Source organism: Micrasema longulum, unplaced genomic scaffold, assembly GCF_059751315.1.
Source record: "Micrasema longulum isolate JH-2025_06_02 unplaced genomic scaffold, ASM5975131v1 h1tg000322l, whole genome shotgun sequence".
NCBI classification, from domain to species: domain Eukaryota; kingdom Metazoa; phylum Arthropoda; class Insecta; order Trichoptera; family Brachycentridae; genus Micrasema; species Micrasema longulum.
The window spans coordinates 299,485-321,091 of NW_028277526.1; the positions used below are offsets into that span (position 1 = coordinate 299,485).

The window sequence follows — 21,607 nt, forward strand, 5'->3', positions numbered from 1 at the left end:
ACAATGTTAAAATATCTATTCATCGAAATTATCTGGCACCGCATATCCTCTTAACCTTTTCAGTGGCGCTGGGTATTTCTATGGCAGTTCCCAGCAGGTCGCGAAACTTTAAGAAATTTTTATAAACTCTTATTTGAACCGCTGCGCTGTCCTGTCGATAATTTAAAACTCCTCTTGTCCTAGTGTTTCTTCAAGCTTCAAACAGATGTTTCCGAATGTGTACGAAGTCTAAATCTTTCGGAATACTTGACCTCGACGCGTAAAGTGCGTACAAAGGCACGCGTCTTTGCGCGCTATTTTTGTATGGCCGGCCCTCTGAGCACGGAAACAGAAAGCGCGTCGGATGACGCAGTCATGAACGACCTATATCGACCCATGCTTGTGAACTTACCCCGACTCACTAATGAAGAACATATCCGGGAGAAAATAATAATACATACGGTGTCTTGTATTACCAATATTGTAATACAAACTCTTCATGACTAATTACGTAAACTACAATGTAAAGATTTAGGAAAAAAAATCTAAAATTATTATTTTTCAGTGATCATGATTTACAACCCCTGCTTGCACTTGTATACAGGTGTTCTTTAAACCCTGTCACATCCGAAACGACGATGATCAGTACGGGCAAGAAGACATATTAGCATATGTAAAAAAATATTTCGGCGCATCAGACTCCCCCTCTCCCCTCCTCGTTTCTCCCCTGCAGAAGTAAGCAACCATTTGCTTTTTTTTTGATATTTTTTTTTATTTTATTTTATTAGTTCTAAAAAAATACTTTTATCTACCAACATGTTTCTTGCTCATACTGATCATCGTGGTTTCGGATGTGACAGGGTTAAATGAACACCCTGTATGACATAGAAATTTGTTTAGTCTCCCACCAGTCTGACGAGGTCGGTCACGACGAAACCCGGTCACTGATAAAAATTACAAATAAAGGTGGTATAAAACTATTTACAAAATTTTGAGTTTGTCCAAACTTTTGTAGACAAGGATTGGATTCAACCCACTAGGGAGCTGTCAATATAACATAACATAATACAACAGAGATGAAGAATATTTTTAAAAAAGGAACATAGAAGTCTAGGCATCCACAGGGCTTATTATCTGTCATTTGCGTTGCCTGGTATGTAGGTGAAATAGTTCAATCATAATACGGCACGGGAAACCCCAGTGAGGTCACATTATTTTTATTATTAATAATAGTTTGTAAGCAAAAAATGTGAATAAATAAAAAAAAAATTAAATAAAAAAATATCAATCAATTCAGCTCTTTAAATTTACAAACGTCAACAGATTGAAGAATCGAAGGAATATAGATGTCTAAATAAAGGCAGAACGATAAATGTTACACAGTGAGTAAAGTGGCTACTTAAACCAGCCAATGACAGGTCATAAGCCCTGTGGATGCCTAGACTTCTATATTAATTTAAAACTTAAAGTACAAAGAATAAGTACTTTGGTGGACTTATTGCTAAAAGCAATATCTTGCAGCCAACCGAAAAACAGATTGGTTAAAAAGAAGAGATTGGTCAAAATTTTGTACTAAAAAAAACATCAATATGTACCATAAGATATGTACATGCATAATCTTAAAAAAACCTCATTAATTAAAAATAACCGTTGTTTTTTAATTGAGAGATAAGGCTTGCACATATTCCCCTTTCTAAAATGTTCTTCATCTCTGTTCTATTATGTTAATAAAACTATAAACGTACTTTTATTGTTATTATTACATTACACGTTATTTTTACATTATATTTAAAAAAAATGTTGTCTAGTGGAAGAGACTGTTGCAAGAAAGTTCTATTTATTTTTAATCATAATTTTTACGTGTGCTACCTGTTTTCAGATAGTGACATGGATTTTTTTTTTTGTTATAATTTTTATTTTTGTATTTTTAAATACTATGTATGCTTCCACGTTTTATTGTGTTGTGTCCTAACTCCCAACAACACGGGGCTTTTGGTATCACGAAGTTAAGAGTACGTTCCTATTTTATGTATAAATCATATACACACTCGTATAAGGAACTATTGTACTGCTGTTATGAATAAATTACTTTACCTCTATTGAGCTTTTTTAAGTAGACCTAAAACTCAACAATGATTTGAGTATATAAAAATATTTGCATCCAAGCTGGACTTCCTCCCTAAAGAGCTTTTAAAATCTAAAGTTGTTGCAACGAAGAAGGAAAATATGTTTCAACGAAATTGATTTCAGGCATTGCCTAGTGGGTGAAATGATTCAGCAAGATGAATCTCACTCACTTCAATAAAGATTTCAGTTCTTTTATTTTAAAAACGTAAACACATGGAAGAGTTGAGTAAATGTAGGTGTTTAAACATAGGCGGAATGGTGAATGTTACACAGGGTGTAAAGTTGCCATTAAAAGGGCCAGTGACAGGTCATAAACCCTGTAAATACCAAGGCATCCATATTTTCTTCTCAAAAATGTTTTTGCTCTCCGTTGTAACAAAATTTCAACCTGAAGCTGTTTAAAAAAAATGCGATCTTTGTATTACGTTTAAATATTTTTTATTTACGTACACATAACATTATAGAAATAAGGAGAAAGAAATTTAAATAAATAATAATATAACATAAAACAAAGTATTTGAAATTTTCTTAATAATGAAATATTTGTAAATAAATTTCACAAAAGGAAGTGTAGAGGAAATATTTATGTACATCATAGAGCCGAGTGTTTTCCTAATAAAATTTAGAAAAGCGCCCGAGAATGTATAATATATGCATTTTCATAGGGCAGTTTAGGGAAGGGGCGAGGAAAAGAAGGGTGTGCGGTTGCCGATTGCCTATTGGACCTTGGGGATGTGTGCTCCCTCGGCGTGGAAGCCGGTCTCGTCAGCGTAGAACACGACGGTGATGGTCTTGCCTTCGGGATCCAAGTAGGAGTAGGAGCCCTTCATGACGATCACCTGCTCGTCCTTACCTTCCTCGTTCTTCACGACCTTCAGCTCACCGACTTCGTCGCGGATAATGTTGTTCTCAGTTTCGAACCTTTCAAAATAAAAATTATAATTAAAATTAAAAATTCTGCTTCTCCTGTTGAGGTCTTCTAGATGTGTTGAAATGTTTTTACGAGATTTTATAATATTTGAAATATCAAAACATATAAAAAAAAAAAATATTTGATTACAAAAATTAATAATTAGCCCAACATAACAAAAAACAACGTATTATATGTATTATTACATGTATTATATGCACACATTCATTATTAATTAATAATTATTTTAAACGTAATAATATTTGAAGGTCCGTAAAACACTAATTATTGTAATAGAATTTTATTTTGATGCCCTTTTAGATGTTAGTTCAATCCTATTATTGTACCGTTTTCTAAGTATGGAAAATTTAAAATGAACATTTTAATTTGATTTCATAGCTTTGAATCCAAATAATGGATCAGATTTATCGAGGTTCTTTGATATAGTGAACTTAAATTTTGTAAACAAAATTTGAATTTTTTAAAAAACAATTTTAATTACGTTCATGGTAGTTACATTTTATGAAAGTATTCCAATTTTTACTAGAATAATATTCGAGTTGACTAGGTATATCGATAAAAATAATAATTTTCTTAGATAGGGATCTTATTTTCTTAATACCGCCCTTAAAATGATTTATGTTCCTCGAGCATGAATTGCTTGAAATCGTAATTGTTTTTACTGCATTTTGTAGGTTGCATATTTGTAAGTTAGGTGGCGTTGCAGTACATGGAAGATGAGCCAGTTTATATTTACCCAAACTTGTAGGAACCAGCGGGATCCATGTCGAAGGACGACTTTAAGATCTTAATGGGTTCTCCGGGAACGGGACCAGCTGATGCCATAGCGACGGCCACTGCTACCACGACACAGAAGATTGCCTGCAAGAAATATACAAAATATATATTGCTTGTGGATATTTATCCTTTAAAATAGTATTCTGAATCTCCATTATGAAATATGGATATTTCTGTAGATGTTTATAAAACCGTAGATGACACATACACAATAACGATTTCACATGTATATTGTAACAACAATATGCTTGTTTACTTTTCTACGTTAATTATTAATTTGAAAAGACATGTACACTAATTATGAAACACACTAAAAGCTTTCTTTAAAATCTATGTAGGTACAAACTCATTGTACACAACACATTCGTAATTAAACCTCTGATTTCAATTGCGATGTTTATTATGGTAGTTCACCCAGAAACTGCGCGTTGAATCCAATACCTATGTACGTCCTTTCACTTCACTAAATATCGATCCATCTCTTATCCTTACCAGTTTCATAGTGAAGAGTTAAGTTTGTTCAACACTATACGGAAGATAATCGTGTACTGATAAAATAACAATTTGACATCTACTTATATACAATCTATCACGGGTTATATAAAAAACCAGTCCTTGTAAGAATGTACATTTTTATCAGACCTTTTTTTGCTTTTTCGGGGTCATCTTCGAATATTATTTTATTTAAATCCTAATCGATAAACTATTAATCACACTCGGTACCATACATACTGGTTGGTATTTATGATGAGCACGTAACACCTTGCGAGTATACTTTTAGATAAATAAATTAAGACAATTGTATTCGAGTTCTTAGTTCTGACCTATAGTTATTCTCGTACATAAATTATTCAAGTACGGATTATAGATTTGAAATTATTTACAGGAAAATCACCCAATCCTCCACTAGACCATCTCAAATCGATGATTGTTGATCAATATCTATTAGTGAGCTCATATTCTATTTTTTTTATTTATTTGATCTTAAAATAGTAGAAACAAAACATATGAAAATCGTAATACTAACTAAATTCTAAATATCATTAAACCATATGCTAATTCATTAAAACACTTATACGATAACAAAAAAGATTAAATAAAAAACTAAAATTTTGGTGAGAACCAGAAGATCTGTGATGATTCATGCAAAACAATAAACACTGGACAACACACCAACCATCGCACATTATTCTTACGACCTATCCCTGTGCATTTTTGTATGGTAGTATACGATGATTTAATTTTATATATTTTTATTTATTTATTTAACTTTTTGTACATAATGTTATTTGTACATTGGCGGGCTTATTGCCAAATGGCAATTTCTTCCAACCAACCAATAAAATAAAAGTTTTATTTTTATAATTCAAGTTACAGAACATATTCAATAGAAGAAAAAAATAATTAAAAAGTTAAAAATGTATAAAAATAGAAATAAACGTATTTGTTTATAAATTACCTTAAATCAAAACTATTACTCAAAGGGAAAAAGTAAAAAGGAGGAAAGAGGAAAAAGGAAAGGAGGAGAGATTACGGAAGAGAAAGGAGATGTTTCTTCAGACGTGATTTAAACATATAAGACTTGACCAGACATCGCACATTGCCTACTTTTAGGGATTGCCTACATTCTTTATCAGATCCACAATAATTGCCAATGTTTATAAAAAGTTTTATGTCATAATATTCATGGATAAATGTAATGCGCCTGTAAAGAAAGCTTATTTATTTACTTATTCATTTAACATTTTATGTACATATACAATTTATATACATATAAGGGCGGGCATATTGCCTTAAGGCAATTTCTTCCTAACTACCCAAACCGTTCAATTTGTGACATTTAGAATTTTGAAATTTAGTACATGTACATATTGAATCTCACGATTTTATACAAAATTAAAAACAAAGATTAACAAAATAAAAAAGAATTAACACTAAACTATAAAGAAAGGAGAGGGAATGAAAAGGAAAGAAGAAGGACAAAGGAACAACTTAATTATTTAGACAGTTACATTTCAATATTTACTTAAATGTATATAAAGAATTAGTGGGTAGATTATTCCACAATCGAGCAGCTACTACTGTGAAAGAGGGGGCAAGAAAATTAGAGCGATGAAAGGGTATTAAATGGGTTCTCTCTTTACTTGAACGAAGAGATAGCCCATGTTGTGATAAAGGTTGGAAGAGCTCTCTCAGATAAACAGGCGAAGTGGGATTATTTAAAATATTGGGTAGAAGTGATTGAATGTGAATGTTTCTTTTATGCCTGATACTGAGCCAGGGTAGTTGCTTGCGATATTCGGTTATGTGGTTGAATTTGTGAAAATCAAAGATATAACGTATACAAACATTCTGCAATCGTTCCAACTTATCAAGTAATTCAGAGTTAACATCTGGATAACATTCGTCCGCATGGTCAAGAAGTGGGAGAAGTAAGCTCTTGACCAATATTTGCTTAACATGTTTTGATAAGAAATTCTGTAATCTTTTAAGTGAGCGCAAGCTGCTTTAAAGTTTACGACTAACTTCGTTAACTTGATCGTGCCACCCTAAATGCTTATGAATGATAATACCTAAGTTTTTGACAGAAGTCATGAATGGAATTTCTGTACCATCTATTTTGAAAAGAGGAAGTGTGGAATTCACTTTTTTTTACTACCAACAAGTAAAATTTGTGTTTTTGTTGGATTTATGCACTAGCTGACAGGCGTCTCACGCTTAGATCAGCTACGTCTACGGCGAGAGGAAAAGTTATTATACCTCTACGCAAACAGCGCACTAAATTTAGTGAACGCGCATTTGCGGTCGCAGGCCCTATGGCATGGAATGCTCTCCCAGCAGAGGTGCGAGGCTGTGAAAGTGAAGTGATGTTTCGGAAAAAACTTAAAACCCACTTTTTCTCTAAATCATTTGAATAAATCCGTAGCACGTGACAACAAAATAAATTATTTTAATTAAATTACAAATTTAAAAGCTTCAATTAAATTAACTTGACAATAGAATCACCACGTAAAGCGCCCTTGAGGTTTTTTATTACGAAAATGGCGCTTTATAAGTTATCCATAATAATAATTATGAGGAGTCCATGTTTTTTTGTATGTGAAGAGATATGCTTGTGTGCAAGTGACATTACTTTGTGTGTTTCAACAACGTCAACGGGTTCGAAATGAATATACAATTGAAAATCATTGATGACTTCAATATAATATGTGGGAATAATATCGAGGATTTCATTTCATTGCATTATTTGTAACTGAGAAAGCTTTTTATTGTTAGGTGAGTAAGTGTACAAATGGATAGTAAATGGATGAATGGTTGGGTCGCAGTGGTTAAAATTAAATTCCAATTATTATTTACACGTACTTATGTTGTAGCAAAACATGTTTTTTTTTATTTCCTAAAAATATCTACAAGTAGACTTTTCTAGGACATTCTCAAAATATTTTATAAATTTTATTTCTATGGCTGATTTTACTGTGCTTCCTCGATCCCCGGGATGCCAAATCATAGCGGATGAGAGCAATAATTTGCACGAGATGTCCCTCATTTGTTGATGCATTTTCCATTTTTCTATGAATGAATTGAATGCAGCTATAAGCGCGACGTAGAAGTCCAGATGAGCACCTGGAAGATATCGAAAAGGTAGAAATAGTGAAGGTAATCTATATAATAATTTCCAACACTCAATGTGAACGGAAAGTTGATGTTGTTAATCAAGTGCGAATCGTCAAAATAAGCTATTATGCACAGCTTACGTACTACGTATTATATTTGACTTTCGATAAAACGAGTAATGTTTTATAGTAAATATGTTTGTGGGAAAATAATTGTTATTTATTTTAAAGCACCACCACCGCTTATATCTTCCCACAAAAAAATATCTATGAAGTGCGCCCAGCGCGCAGCGCCCAGCCCGTTTTCAGTGAACGATGAAACTAACCGGTTACCTCGACTTATTTCTCCATACAAATATTTTACATCTATAACTGAAGTCAGTTTTTTTACTACTAAAACAAGCTTGCAGATTACAAATAGTATTTGAACATTCTCTATTTGGAAACTAGTATTTCGATCATTTTTTCCAAACGAATATTTTTCTTTGAAAGGATACAGTTGACATATAATGTATCACAAAGGACAGGAGGCGGCCTCCGTGGTGTAGTGGTCAAGACGCTTGACTCACGCACGGAAGGTTCCGGGTTCGATTCCCGGTGAGAACACAAAAAAATATGCGATTTTTCTCAAGCCTGGGTGCTCTGTGATGTAATTCACCACTGTAATTAGGCCTTCTGGCCTGTTGTGGTGCAAAAAAAAAAAAAAAAACGTGTGGCATTCGCAGTGGCCGTTTTTGGCATTATTCATTTAAAAAGAAATCGGCCAGCGCTCGGTGTTGACAGTTACTGCTGAATGTCATTATGGTATTTGTTTTTTACAAGTATTATATCGAAATAGTGTAGAATAAAGCTACGTATATCGCGTGGTGAATAATAATTGTTATTTGAGTTGATTTTCACAGAACCACAGAAAAATAGTTATTCATAATTATATTACCTACATATTATGTACTTATATGTAGATACAAATTAATGTACAACCCTTTTTGTATATTACCTAAAAAATAAACCACGGTTCGCCACTGCTGTTAATAGTCCGGCTTCCCCTGAATGAGTTTTCTGGAATGCAGAGAAGTTTCTCAACAAGGCCAATCCCCACACTACAGTTAAGAGTGGTTTGAAGAAACATATATTTTACATAATAAGCAAGGCAAAAATAGGTAACTCCAGCTGTTTTAAGTGATAACATAACATACTATATAACATTCGCCATTCCGTCCATGTTAAAGGATTAAATCCAGTACTTGTCAACAATAATTTAGACGTACTGTTGACTTTAAAAGAAAAATTCTTTGGTATTTATACATTTTATCAGATTGTGTACATTTACATAGGGGTACATACCCCATTCCAAGATAGGCAATTTCATTTTTATAGATAATAATTATTTACAAGTTAATAGAAAGAACAGACAAATAAAACATATACTTACATAATAATATAAACATATTGATACATACACATATATATGTCAGAGAAATTGTTGTCCGATATAGAAGGGCGTAAGCTGATTTCTTGTTTTACTAGTAATGACTTAGGACTTAGGATGTAGAGATTTTGGTATTATTTATGTTTTTATTGTATATTTATTATTTACTTTCAAGACTGAAAAAGCACACACAAAGAAAAATGTAATTACTTATATATTATTATAAAATACATAATTTACTGCCTTACAACGGAGAAACTATTCCTAGTTAGGCAGTTTAGATGAATCACCAGCAAAATAAAAAATATGTTTGTTTACTTTTACTACTTAATTAATTTGTTATATAAATAATTCATTGAAAATTGCTAAAATAAATATGTTATAAATAAACAAATAAATATACATATCCACCATCCATATATATACAGGTGTTCTTTAAACCCTGTCACATCCAAAACCATGATGATCAGTATGACCAAGAAGACATATTGGCACATTAAAATGAATTTTTAGAACGAATAAAATTTACAAAAATAAAATATTTAAAAAAAACAAATGGTTGCTTACTTCTGCAAAGGAGAAGCAAGGAAAGGGGAGGGGGGAGTCTGATACACCATCAACCACATGGCCACTCCCCCTCGCTTCTTCCCTGCATAAGTAAGGAACCGTTTGTTTTTTTAAATATTTTATTTTAAAAAAAAAACTGCTTCCTAAATATTGTTTTAAATATGCTTATATTTCTTCTTGCTTATGATGATCATCGTGGTTTCGGGTGTGACAGGGTTTAATGAACACCCTGTATATTTATATAGATACACACAAATATACATACATGCACACATACATACATACATATACCCATGCGCATACACTTAGATAAATAAAAGGTACATAATTTAATTAAAAAATACGAAACTTCATGATTGCCTTTTGTATTTTTTGTTTCTTACTCTTTATTTTTATTTATTTTTTGCAACATTCAGTAAGAATCTCCAATCCGCAGCATGCATCATCGACTAAAACAAGAAGTGTAGGATTTAAACACTTCTATCTGTATTTGAAAGTCATAAAGAAACCACTGAACAAATCGTCGTGATCGTAGAACAACGATCTCAAATGGTTTTATGAAGGGTTGTTTTCCAGATTTAAAAAAAAATACATATTAACGCAAGTATTAAATCACATCAAGTTGTGACAAAGTGTAAAAACAAAAAATTAAACAGCTCCCATGTAAAGGTGAAAAAAATCAGACGCGTCGCTGTTCTACATTCATGATATAAATTAATAACTAACATTTTTTGCGGTGATTATAATTTCTTTTATTTTTTATGATTCAAAGAATGTTACTGTTGACAAATCTTTGATAGTGGATGGGAGATGATTCCACGGTCGAGCCGTGTGGACTGTGTGAAGGAAGTCTCATTTTGAGCCCTTTCAGTGTTACTTGCGATAATCAAATAGGTATGTGGCCATGTTCCCTGAAGATAAAAATATAGTTGACGGCAATCTATCACCGCGTAACTCAAATTTATCCACTTTATAGGAGAGAGAAATAACCTTTTTTTATGTGTCTTCAGTAAAATTACTGTTTTTTTTAGCATTGAGATAAATTTTACTTTGATTTACCTGAAAGTTAATTTTTTAAAAAGAAAATGTTTTGATCTCTCTTCTAAAGTGATCAAATTTGAGTAACACGGCGATGGATTGCCTTTGACGATATTTACCTGATGCGGATATTCTGAAATCACTTGGGTTTATCAAGAAGTTTGCAGCCTAAAAGGATGCGTTGTCTGACTTTTCTGAAATCACACGTATTCTCGTATTTTCTCCCTTCATTATGGTACTAAAGCCATGTTTTTAAAAAAAACTATAGATATCCACCATTGGCGTGCCCTTTTCGTGTGATATCTTTTATAAGAGCCAAAACTTAGAGACATCCGAACACCCTTAAAAGCGCCTAGTTTTATTTGCCGTTTTCGGACATACGGTATACGAATATAACTAATTTTGAAAAGCAAAACTTGCCAACTCTGAAAATTTCTTTCTGAAACTTTTTTTTAAGGAAATAAACAAAATCGGTTCAGTTTTGGGGTAGGGGAAATAGGAATGCGAGACATCGATTTAAGTTAAGTGTAATCAGTCCGACATGCAGTTGTCATTTGCGCATAGTATTTGGGGAGGCATCTGCAAAAGGGACAGAAAAAAAATTGAAATACTTTTTCCTGAAACCGCTCTCTCGCCGTAAATCCTCTTATTTATTAATTGATTGATTACAATAAAACAGCAGCATAATCTAAAACAAGTAGGAATAATACTTGTACGAGTAAACATAAGGTAGAAAGAAATCGTATTCTAATAGACATAAAAATACTCCTTGGCCCTGTCGAAAATCGAATCAACATCGTACACCATAATAGCACAGTCCTAATCACTGCGCTATGGAAGCGGATATATTTTTCAATTTTCATTAATTTTGTTTCAGAGTACTGCGTTGTTTAAATACGTATTGCGTAATACAACACGATGCCACGCAAATATATACCATTCATCAAAGTTTTTAGTGGGCACCATGTCTAATTAGGTTCTTTACAAGTATGTAGGTACTGGATATTTATGAAGGTTTTATTTATTTACTTATTTGTAGATATTTATTTGTATTTATTAGTTTATTTTGTAAATTTACAGCTTAAATAAATTTACTTACTTGTGTAACACTAAAATTATTCAAATATATTTTTCTTAGTCGTTTGCTCTTGATAGAGCATCGTGGTCACATTAGCAGGAAGAAAGCACATCGTTAGGGTTCGCCTCCAACCGCTTCTGTATCCAGCGATTCTGGAGGCCTCCTGAAGAGAGACGCCAGTCGCATCGCATCTATCACCAAGTCTGTTCATCTGGTAAGAATCCTTCCGCGAGATCGAGTTTGCTCTACTCATCTTTGTACCACCTTTTTCTATATTGTATCTTCGCCTTGTACGTGGGTAGTACCTGGGAACGCGGTTTTGCACAATCAAAGAAAGACACTATTCAATACCCAGTTCTCGAATTATAGAAACATTAGCCCTTTGGGCAGCATTCTATGCCAGCATCACATTTTAAATGCTTCTATCTTTCTTCGCTACCTTTCTCTCATCATCATTTTGGTCTTTTTCCTGTTGATTTCAACCCAAAATTATTTGCTAGTATTTTTTAGTTAAGAGAAAAGTTTGCTTATGTCATCTTCATTATTGGTTAGAAGAGTAGTGTCATTGACGTATCTCAAAATCAATATTCGTCTTCCATTAATAGAGGTTCTTCAGTTCCAGATCTCTAATTCTTTTCGCATAATATATTCTGTATATTGAATATATTGAAGGGTATTACTGTAAATTGATCGGTGACAAGATACTTCCCTAACAAACTCATGTACGAGTTTTAAATACATCTCAGTTGGCGCTATCCTGTCACACCATAGCAGATTTACCTCCATAAAGACATTTTAATAGCAAAACAAGATGATAAAGTGCTCCCATTTAATCTTAAATAGCATATTGGTCGTAGGGAGTCAGAAAAGTTGATGCATGCCACGGATTGGAGAACCTTACTGGATGTCAAAAATAAAATATAAAAAATAAAGAATAATTTTAAAAATATATATTTATAGATGACAACCATGAAGTTTCGCATAAATAAGTTGTCTATGTTTTTATGAATGTATGTATGTGTATGCGCATGCGTGTATGTACGTGTGTGTGTATGTACATATGTATATATGTGTATATTTATATATACATGTGTGTATATATGTGTATGTATGTATGTATATGAATCAAAATGTGTATCCGAATAAGTATATATTGTGTTTGTCTGTGCTGTATATTAATTTGTTAAGTATTATAATATATTAAAATGTAATTGCCTAGCTTGGAACGGGGTATGTACCCTTGTTATCTGGGCAAAGTGAATATGGAATTGTATTTTGATAATAAGTGTGAATAAATAAATAAATAAAATAAATAAATATGTATTTTTTCCCATTTCACCGAATCAAAAGCCTTTCTGAAGTCTACACAACATTTGACAAATCCGGCCTGGTTTTCACCTATCTATTCTGAGAGGAACTTATTAATTATCGTTCGTTTAAAATATGAAGAATTATTTTGATTCCATGAGAAATATAGTCAATATTAGTCTTGAATTTGAACATTTCTTTGTGGGACCTTTTTTATGTAGTGGTATAAAAAACAGAATGACACCAATACTTTGGCCATTTTTCTGTCTTATAGATTTGGCTACATATTATGTAAAACATATCCATACCATAATCTCCCATTTTTTCAATTATCTCTTTGGGGATTTCATCCACACCGAGAGTCTTTCCTGGTTTAAAGTAATGGATTGCTGTTTTTATCTCTGATTTTAGTAAGGCTGGTTCGCATTCACTTATATTTCTTAAATTGATTGTGGTTGGACGGTTTCCAGTAAAAGTGAAAGGCAACATTTTTTACAGACTTCTGTAATGTTTTTATTTTTTTTTACTTCCATTTTATCTTGAATTGCCCATGTTTTTGGTTTAAATTGACGAGTTATGAATCTTATTTTGTAATATGAATTTTTGGCATGTCTTTCTACTTCTGAGCACATGTTTCTAAATTTTTTTTTTATATTTTCTGCATTCTCTTTGAACATCGCGGTTAATAGTTTATAGATCGGCGTTGTTAACATAAGAGACTTTAATCAATCTTCGTTTCTCTACCGAATCCAGGGTATTTGACGTCATTCTTTGCTGTTTTTTCTCCGAGCATTGTTTTGAGATTCTAAAAAATATTTGTTGATGGTACCTACGTTTAACTACTGTTAGATTCTTTTTATTTACATGTAACCAATTTTCCCATTTACTTTGGATTTTCTGATCGAATTTCTCTTGATCGGCTATTTTCTTTATTTTGTATTTTTTGCGGCTTTTGCGCTTTTAGTTTGATACGAAGAATAAACATAGTAATTACCGATGGTTGGAGCAACAGTCTGAGTGCGTGTGTTTCGGATCTCACTCTCTTTCTTTCGTAACTCTGTACCATTTCCAAGAAACAGGACAGTAAAGCAATACTTTAGCATTACAAAATATTGGAATACTAATTTACTTGAATTGAGACAGAGTATTTTTTCTAATTCTTCCAAGAATCCTACGACTATGTAGTTTAATAATGAGAAAAAAAACTTACAAAACATAAAAAAAAATATTAAACATATAACAACGTCTTCATAAGACGAAAGGCGTCAGGTAATAAATATTTTTTCTAAATGCTTTAATTGAAAACTCTGAAAAAATATATTTAAATGAATTAATGCAACGCTTTTTTTTCATAAAAAATACGTTACTTTCTTTATTTACCAATAGAAATTTTACCCTAATTTACTTGCATTGGTGTACCATAATCCAACCTTTCAGTATACTAATGCTTCTTTGTAAAATAAAAAAAATACTTTAAAAGGGTAAGCAGTATTTATAAATTGTATTTTAAATTTTCAAATAGTATTTTTGTAGCATCGTGTATTACTGAGACCCCCGCTAAACCACAATGACCTTTGAAATTTTAAAATATTTGACATTTATTTTTATACCTGTTATTATAATATTATATCATTTGAAGCAACGCACGACCTTTACCCCGAGTTATGAGAAAATTACATAATTTACATTTTAGAACAGATACCGATCAGCGATCTCTTGAACCTGACTATGGGCAATGGTAGGGATTAGCCATGGCGGATGGTACTTATAAGTAAAGTACAATAAAACTCATTGTATCCAAACTCCAGTCATCCGGACTGCCAAATATCAAATAACAAATGAAAAAGGACGCTGGCTGCCGGCGCGTTTCTTTGTCAAAGCAATAAACTTTGATGGCTCGCGATTACAGCTTGGCCAAGTCTCTTTGTCGGTGCCCACATACACGGAAAGTTTGCTCGTTGCCGAACGAGAATAGCTGCCCGAAAGAGCTCTCTGTAATCTGGTAGCTTTAGCATATTTGTGCTGAAAGAAAGTAATCAAGAAGTACATAATATATACTTCATTGGATTCTGAAAAAAGGGAAGTGAATTCTCCACCGACTGAGATTAATTTGATTGGATATGATCAATTCGCAGAAATGATTACAAAATTTTTTAAAAGACTTGAAATACTTTTTAAAAGCCACCAGATCTGTATATCCGACAGGACCTATAACAGGGCCATGAATAGTAGCGAGAAAAGGAGTAGGAGGAAAGGGACAAGACCACCGGATGTGTTCAGAAGACTGATTAGGATATCCGCAGCAGCACGAAGGGAAATCAATTAAAAACAAATATTTTTTATTAAATTTACCATGACCTGTTAAAAACTGCGAAGTCCAGTGATCGGGGATAACTCAAAAAGATTTTAAGCGCTGACGGATTGAAGAAAAATAATTAAAGGTAACCCAACCCTCCCTGAAGGGGAGGATTTCCATCGCGATTGACAAACATTAAGAAGAGCATTTAAAGACATTTTTTTTATATTCGATTAAGACATTCCTTCAGTTGGGAATAGACGGACGCCATCAATAACGGAGAAATGCTTTCTTTTTAAGTGGAATTTTGCAGATCGTCGCTGGACCTCCAGATTCAAAGGCATCAAGTCCGTTAGAACCGAAAGTGCATCCATCGAGCATGGCAAGAGCCAGGAGAGGTTGCCTTTGTCTGCTTAAAATAATTCACCTGAAATATTGCAACTCACATCTGTGTGTCCAACAGCCAGCTGCATAGCAAGCCCTGCGATTACAATCGGAAGTTAAGGACATCATACCTACACCAAGAAGTCATAACTAGTTGAGATAATTTTTCCGAGTGATTACGAAGATACACTACCGACCCCCTGCCTTCATGTTTTGGGTAGGTACATCGAAATATTCCAAGAAAACGCATTCACTACGGTACACATAACTACATATATATTTTTTTTATTTAAAATAAATATTTAAAAAAAAATTACATACCTTCATTTTGGCGTCAAAGTTGAAGTTATATTTTGGTTGCTTGCACAGTTTGGCCATGTAGAACGAATGGATGACTAAAGAATGATAAAAACAGATATATTTGGTGGGCTGAAAAGATCGTAGGCTGACACATATATGGCGTTACTAGAGTTAAATCTCTAGTAACGCCATACATAAAAGATTTTTAATTAGTACCAACCTTTAAAAGAAGTGAGATATAGCATTGTGAGTGACAAAACTTTTTTTATATTTATATACAGTTACATTTATAGTAATAAAGCAAGAATAAACGGTAGGTCACGTCGGATGAGGGCGCCTGGACGACAAAGAACACGTGGCATGATCAGATAAACCAAAATCTTAAATCTGGTCATATTAGAAAGAACCGAGGGGTATGTATGACAAGATATGTGGATGTGAAAGAAGATAGAAATGTATGCTAGGAAAGACGTTTGTGGCGGTCCATCCTTTTTGCCCAGCCCTACTGGAAAATGGAGTAATAATATAGATTTTTATTTATTTATGTTAATTGTTGTGCAATCAGTGCTACGTTGGTATAATACAGTGATATTTAAAAAAAACATAAACCTAACACAACACCAATTATGTACGCGACACAATGACGAGAATATGAATAGCACGTGAGTCTATTTTTTTTTTTATTGAAATTTTTTTCACATAAGCATTCTTCTTAACAATTTTTTTAATTCCCGCCAAACTGCAAAAGCAGTTTTTTGCAGGGGTTTCTCTCTTTAAACATTTTGGTAACACAATATAATAATGTTTACATAAAATATAAAAAAATCTTAAATATATAAATAAAATAAAAATTTAAAAAAATCAAATACAAGTAAATCAAGTCTTTTTTGTGTTGGTATCACCATTGTTGTGAATAAGGAGTGTGGCTTCGGGAGCGATGTGTGTAAAATGTGTGGTTTGTTTTATATGTACTGGGTTTTAGTATTTTTTTATCTTTATTTAATTATTTATTTTTAAAAACATCAAATATTATGAAATCCCTCTCCTCTACTCCTCCACTCTATTTCCTCATCCCTTAACCTTCTTACGAGCTCTTTTTTTTCTCATGTCTTTTATAATATATTATTATTCTCTTTACTGTGTAACATGTTCTCTCGTTATATTTGTGAAAAACTTTAACTGGATTTTTTATTCTTATTTAACAACTGTTATTTTTCCTTAATAAATAAAAGAAAATAATCATAAAAATATAAAAATATTATTAATAATATTTTTTTGTTGTAGTAATACTATTGAGTGATATGTTAACAAGTTCATTAAGCAATGTTCAACTAGAACTAGGTACCTAAAGTTTGAACCGCACCGCATGATTCTGCGCGAAAAAATGTTGTATAGAGTAGTGTAGTGTGCAGTGTAGCGCAGCTGTAGTGCTGTTTTTTTCTTCCAAAACAGTAAAAAATATATTTCTAGTTGCCGCAACGTACCGCGCAGTCTAGTGGGGTTTGACCTCAAAGGCTACATATATGAATGTGAATTGAGTAGCTAGTAGTAACAACTTTTGTTTTTTTGTCAAAAATTTATTTTTATTTGATTTTTTAATTTTTATTCAATTTAACAAAAAAACAGCAATCACAAATTAACCAAAATTATTGGCATATTATAGTTTTCTATATATGAATAATCCCACTTGTAAAAAAATAAAATATCACAATAATAATGAAAAAGAAAGTATAAAACATGTATTTTCTTTGTTGACTGTCTTCAAAAAATCCTTTCGTCAGCGGATGCACGCGGAGTAACCCCAGATTAGCCTTTCTTCATTTCTTCTTTCAAACAAGAAAAAATAAATGTAATATGAAAGTATGCAAAAAGATAAAGCATGTAAAACCTTTTTAAATAGGTACAGTTAGATCAAAATATAATTTTATTTGCAATTAAGGTTTTAGCATTTTCTTTATAGTTGTTTAGAGTGAGTAAATATATATCGATTACAGAAGAAAGGGTGCATTCTTATTGTTATTTGTACTCAAAATACCAACACGAAACAATTGTTGCTGCTGAGTTGTACCTTAAGGGATACGAATTTTAATTTTCTCAAGCAGGTGGGGGCAATCTAAGTAGTTATTGACTATTTTGTAAAGGAATTAACTATTTTTTAAAGGTTTTCTTACTACCTGCCTCATAGGGTAAGCCTTTCTCATTTTTGGAATTTATTTTTTAATATTTCGTTTACGCATCACATTGTTCTTATGGGTAAAATTGTATTTAATTTTAAAATAAATGTTTTCAGATTTTCAACAGAGACCAAAAACACGTTTTAATGGGTTGTATGGAAATAGTTGTACTATTTTATGTGTATTTGCAGGAAAGAAATCACCATTCTTTAAAAGGTAGGACGTCGACATTTCTTCAAATAGCTTATTTGAATTTTATAAAGTAAAAGGTTGTTAAAATATGTTGTTTGGTTCTCTCTTAATACTCGTATTCTCGCGTACCTAATAGTGGCTCGAACTCTTTGTAATATAAGATAGGCAAGCACCTTCTCCACTACACTAATTGTAATTTTTTTTTAAAGGAATAACCCCCTAAGCCTCTTTTTAGAGGTTTGTCAGCAGGTGAGATAGAGGGAATATGGAAGGAGGTAATGAAAAGTTCACCACAACACCCTATCAATTGAGGAAAAAATATTTCTTCATTAGTTGATTGGAAAAGCTAACAATGCCAGTGTTGCTGTTTTTAAGACATTCCGGATGTATTTCCCCCTCTGAGGCATTGTTTTAATGTACGAAGGTACTGGACATTAGATAATTTAAAAAAAAGAGTCATTTATACATTTCTGATTACGTGGTTTCAAGAAAAAATCTCAGCAGAATGCTCGCACGAGGTTTTCCTGTAATTTTAATTATTTAACACCAAAAACACGTACAACTTTCGTTTTGAAAAATTTCTCTTTATTGGCCCCGAAAACACATATAAAGTTTTCCAAAACAAAAGCCATTTTTGGGAGAAATGTTCAAGTTTGGAATTTGTCTAACCGTTAAGCGTGTTGTCCAGATGTTTATCGAAATATATATTTATGTAATAATTTTTAATTTTAGTATTGTTCAATAATATGTATGTTTCAGAGTTAGGGATACGTTTTTTTTTTTTTGTAAAATGTATACATAACTGAATAAATGAACAAACAAAAAAATGCATCACTTTCCTGTTCGGAAACCATTTTTCTGCTTTGACACGGCCACTTTTATTTCTTCCAGTGTCGGAGGACCCTAAATAATCGTAAAAGAATGAGCGATCTGACTTTTAATCATACAAACGTATTCCCGTATTTTTACCCTGGATTATATAACTAGAGCGATGTTTAGATATCCGCCACTGGTGTGGTCTTATCCTTTGTTTTTTTTATTATTGATAAATTGTCTTTTATGGGAACTACAATCATCCAAAAATTCTTAAAAGTGCCTAATTTTACCTGCCATCTTCTGACGCATGGTATACAAATATGATAACTATGTATTTCGGAAAAATCAAAACTTGCCGGAACAGAAAATGTCTATCCCATATTCTTTTTAAATAAATAAATCTAAGTCGGTTCACTTTTGGAGTGCGGAAACTGGAAAGCGAGACTTCAGTTTTGTCGATTTAAGCTATGTATAATCAGTCCAATATGCAGTTGTCTTTTTTGCACGGTATTTGGGGAAGCATCATCCCATCGCTTCCTCTCGCATATTCTCTTAACTGCCCTCGGAATATTCGGTGCTACCTCCGTGGAAAGATGTATAAACTTGTTTCAATGTATTTCTTTATAATGTTATGTAGTAAATTACAAAATCATGGATGGGATAGAAACATTATTTTATTTCGATTTCTTTTACATCGTATTAACATAAGAAAATAAGCGACAACCCCTTGCGGTGCGTATAATCTCGGGAAGTAGCGAGCGACTAAGAAAATATAGTGCTCGCGAATCCGTCAGTCTAATTATAATAATTATTACTCGTATCACAATGGTTACGGCAGTTCCTCAGTCGGCTGGTCAGGGGCGCGGCGGAGAGCGTCGGGCTCACGCCAGGGGAGCCACGGGGATGTGGGCGCCTTCGGGGTGGAAGCCGGTCTCGTCAGCGTAGAACTTCAGGGTGATGAGGTTACCATCAGGGTCTGGGTAGGAGTACGTTCCCCTCATCACCAGAGCCTGGGTGTCCTTGCCTTCCTCGTCCTTGACAACCTTCAGTTCTCCCACCTCGTCACGGCTGATCTTGTCTTCGGTTTCATAGCTGAGGAAAAATCATATTCAATTACATATGAGATGCCGCGCCGGGTATGTTAAAAATACCTAAGCCGAAACTGAAAATACTATCCACAATACATGGCATACTAGTATATAGTTAGTCCAATTATATTTTTTGTAAATCATCATCATCACATACATATCTGCACCTGATGGTGCACTGCATTGGTAAAGTAAATGCATCGGATTTTGATCATCTGTCACATGAAGGTGAGTCTTCAGATTCAGATGATGGTCCAAGGACAGTTAAATATTGCAGTGCACGATAACGCACACGGAAAAATGCGGTGGTGTGTTGTGACGCGCAGTAATTTAGCTCCTATCAGTTATTAAATTTAATTATCATTGGAGTTGAGAAACTAGAATCTCAAACGCCCATGCCATGTGTAGCTGAAAAACTTGTTAGGAGACTTACTGTACAGCGCCTTAAAGGTGATTTTTAAATTATTCGTAATAATAATAATTGCATTTCATTTCTCCGTCAATGCGCGATGATATTAATTTATTCTATTCATCTTTTACGTGTCTACAAATAAACATTTAGACAAGAGAAACCCACCCGAAACTGTATCCGCCGGCGGGGTCGATATCGAAGGTAGACTTCAGGATCTTAAGGACTGGTGCATCTGGCACTGGAGAAGCGGACACGAAGGCAACCGCCACCAGGAAGAAGAAGAACAATGCCTGAAAACAAACGAGTTGATTAATTTATGTTTTTAAGTCTTCTTTTTTGTATCATTCTTTGTTTTTAACTACACTCAATAAGTTAAAACTATTATACCCTTTTTGTTATTCAATTTGTATAAACCAATTTCTTCATATAAATTTTTGAACAAATAAATGTTAAATGGTGTGCTGGTGTTTTGAATAGAAATGTGTGTTATTGCAAATAGATGAAAGACTTGAGACATGTAATGAAAATAACGTACGAACTTTTTCAGGCATAAAATTATATCGCAACGTATTACGTTTGTGTGTATAATTACATCATAATATGTACTTCTGAGTAGGCAATAGCGTATATTGACATAATTGTTGGGTTAGTGTCAATATTGATATGTTCTTACCAATTTCATGTTGATTGTGTGTGGTTCAGAGGTACAACTGATACTGATTTGAAGGAATTCACGAAACCTCTTTTATACTCATCCCGTCTTACTAAGTAAACAAGTCCTATTAGCTGACGATCAGCTCATTTTTATTAGATTTGTCACCTTTTATTTTACAATAATTGCTCTTCGGGCGGAATATTGGGCAACTTTATCTTCATCTGTTCTCCTCGAAATTTTTATTGCGTTATTGGTAAAGACAAACATACTTTTTGGTTATCAACAGCAACCAGGTAACAGTCTGACAAAATAATCCTTGCATTTTTAATGAACCAGTTTCGGAAGCTTTTTCCGCTTTTATCGAATTACAAACTCAATTTTTTCAAGTTTTCTAAATATATACATATTATTTTAAATTCGAATAAGGAAATGTCACCTGAAG

General features: G+C 33.0%; 2 protein-coding genes across 2 annotated transcripts; both read right to left on the reverse strand.

Moving 5' to 3' along the window:
* Window positions 1-2,527: 2,527 nt before the first annotated feature.
* LOC148282496 (larval cuticle protein 1-like) lies at window positions 2,528-4,389 on the reverse strand. The gene is made up of 3 exons (XM_088224987.1): window positions 4,307-4,389; window positions 3,774-3,898; window positions 2,528-3,027 (listed from the first exon to the last, which is right to left on the reverse strand). Exons 1-3 carry the CDS (start codon window positions 4,313-4,315, stop codon window positions 2,823-2,825), a joined length of 339 nt encoding a protein of 112 aa, XP_088081113.1. The 5' UTR covers window positions 4,316-4,389; the 3' UTR covers window positions 2,528-2,822.
* Window positions 4,390-19,666: 15,277 nt separating this feature from the next.
* LOC148282497 (larval cuticle protein 16/17-like) lies at window positions 19,667-21,287 on the reverse strand. Its single transcript, XM_088224988.1, has 3 exons — window positions 21,184-21,287; window positions 20,676-20,800; window positions 19,667-20,102 (listed from the first exon to the last, which is right to left on the reverse strand). The coding sequence occupies exons 1-3, from the start codon at window positions 21,190-21,192 to the stop codon at window positions 19,892-19,894; spliced, it is 345 nt and encodes a 114-aa protein (XP_088081114.1). The 5' UTR covers window positions 21,193-21,287; the 3' UTR covers window positions 19,667-19,891.
* Between the last annotated feature and the right edge of the window lie 320 nt (window positions 21,288-21,607).

What these genes read in the sequence shown, in the direction of transcription:
- LOC148282496 (XM_088224987.1), bottom strand. An exon ending in GCTGGTTCCTACAAGTTTGG is followed by an intron (nt 3,028 to 3,773) that starts GTAAATATAAAC and finishes TTATTTTGAAAG; the next exon opens with GTTCGAAACTGAGAACAACA.
- LOC148282497 (XM_088224988.1), bottom strand. An exon ending in GCCGGCGGATACAGTTTCGG is followed by an intron (nt 20,103 to 20,675) that starts GTGGGTTTCTCT and finishes ATTTTTCCTCAG; the next exon opens with CTATGAAACCGAAGACAAGA.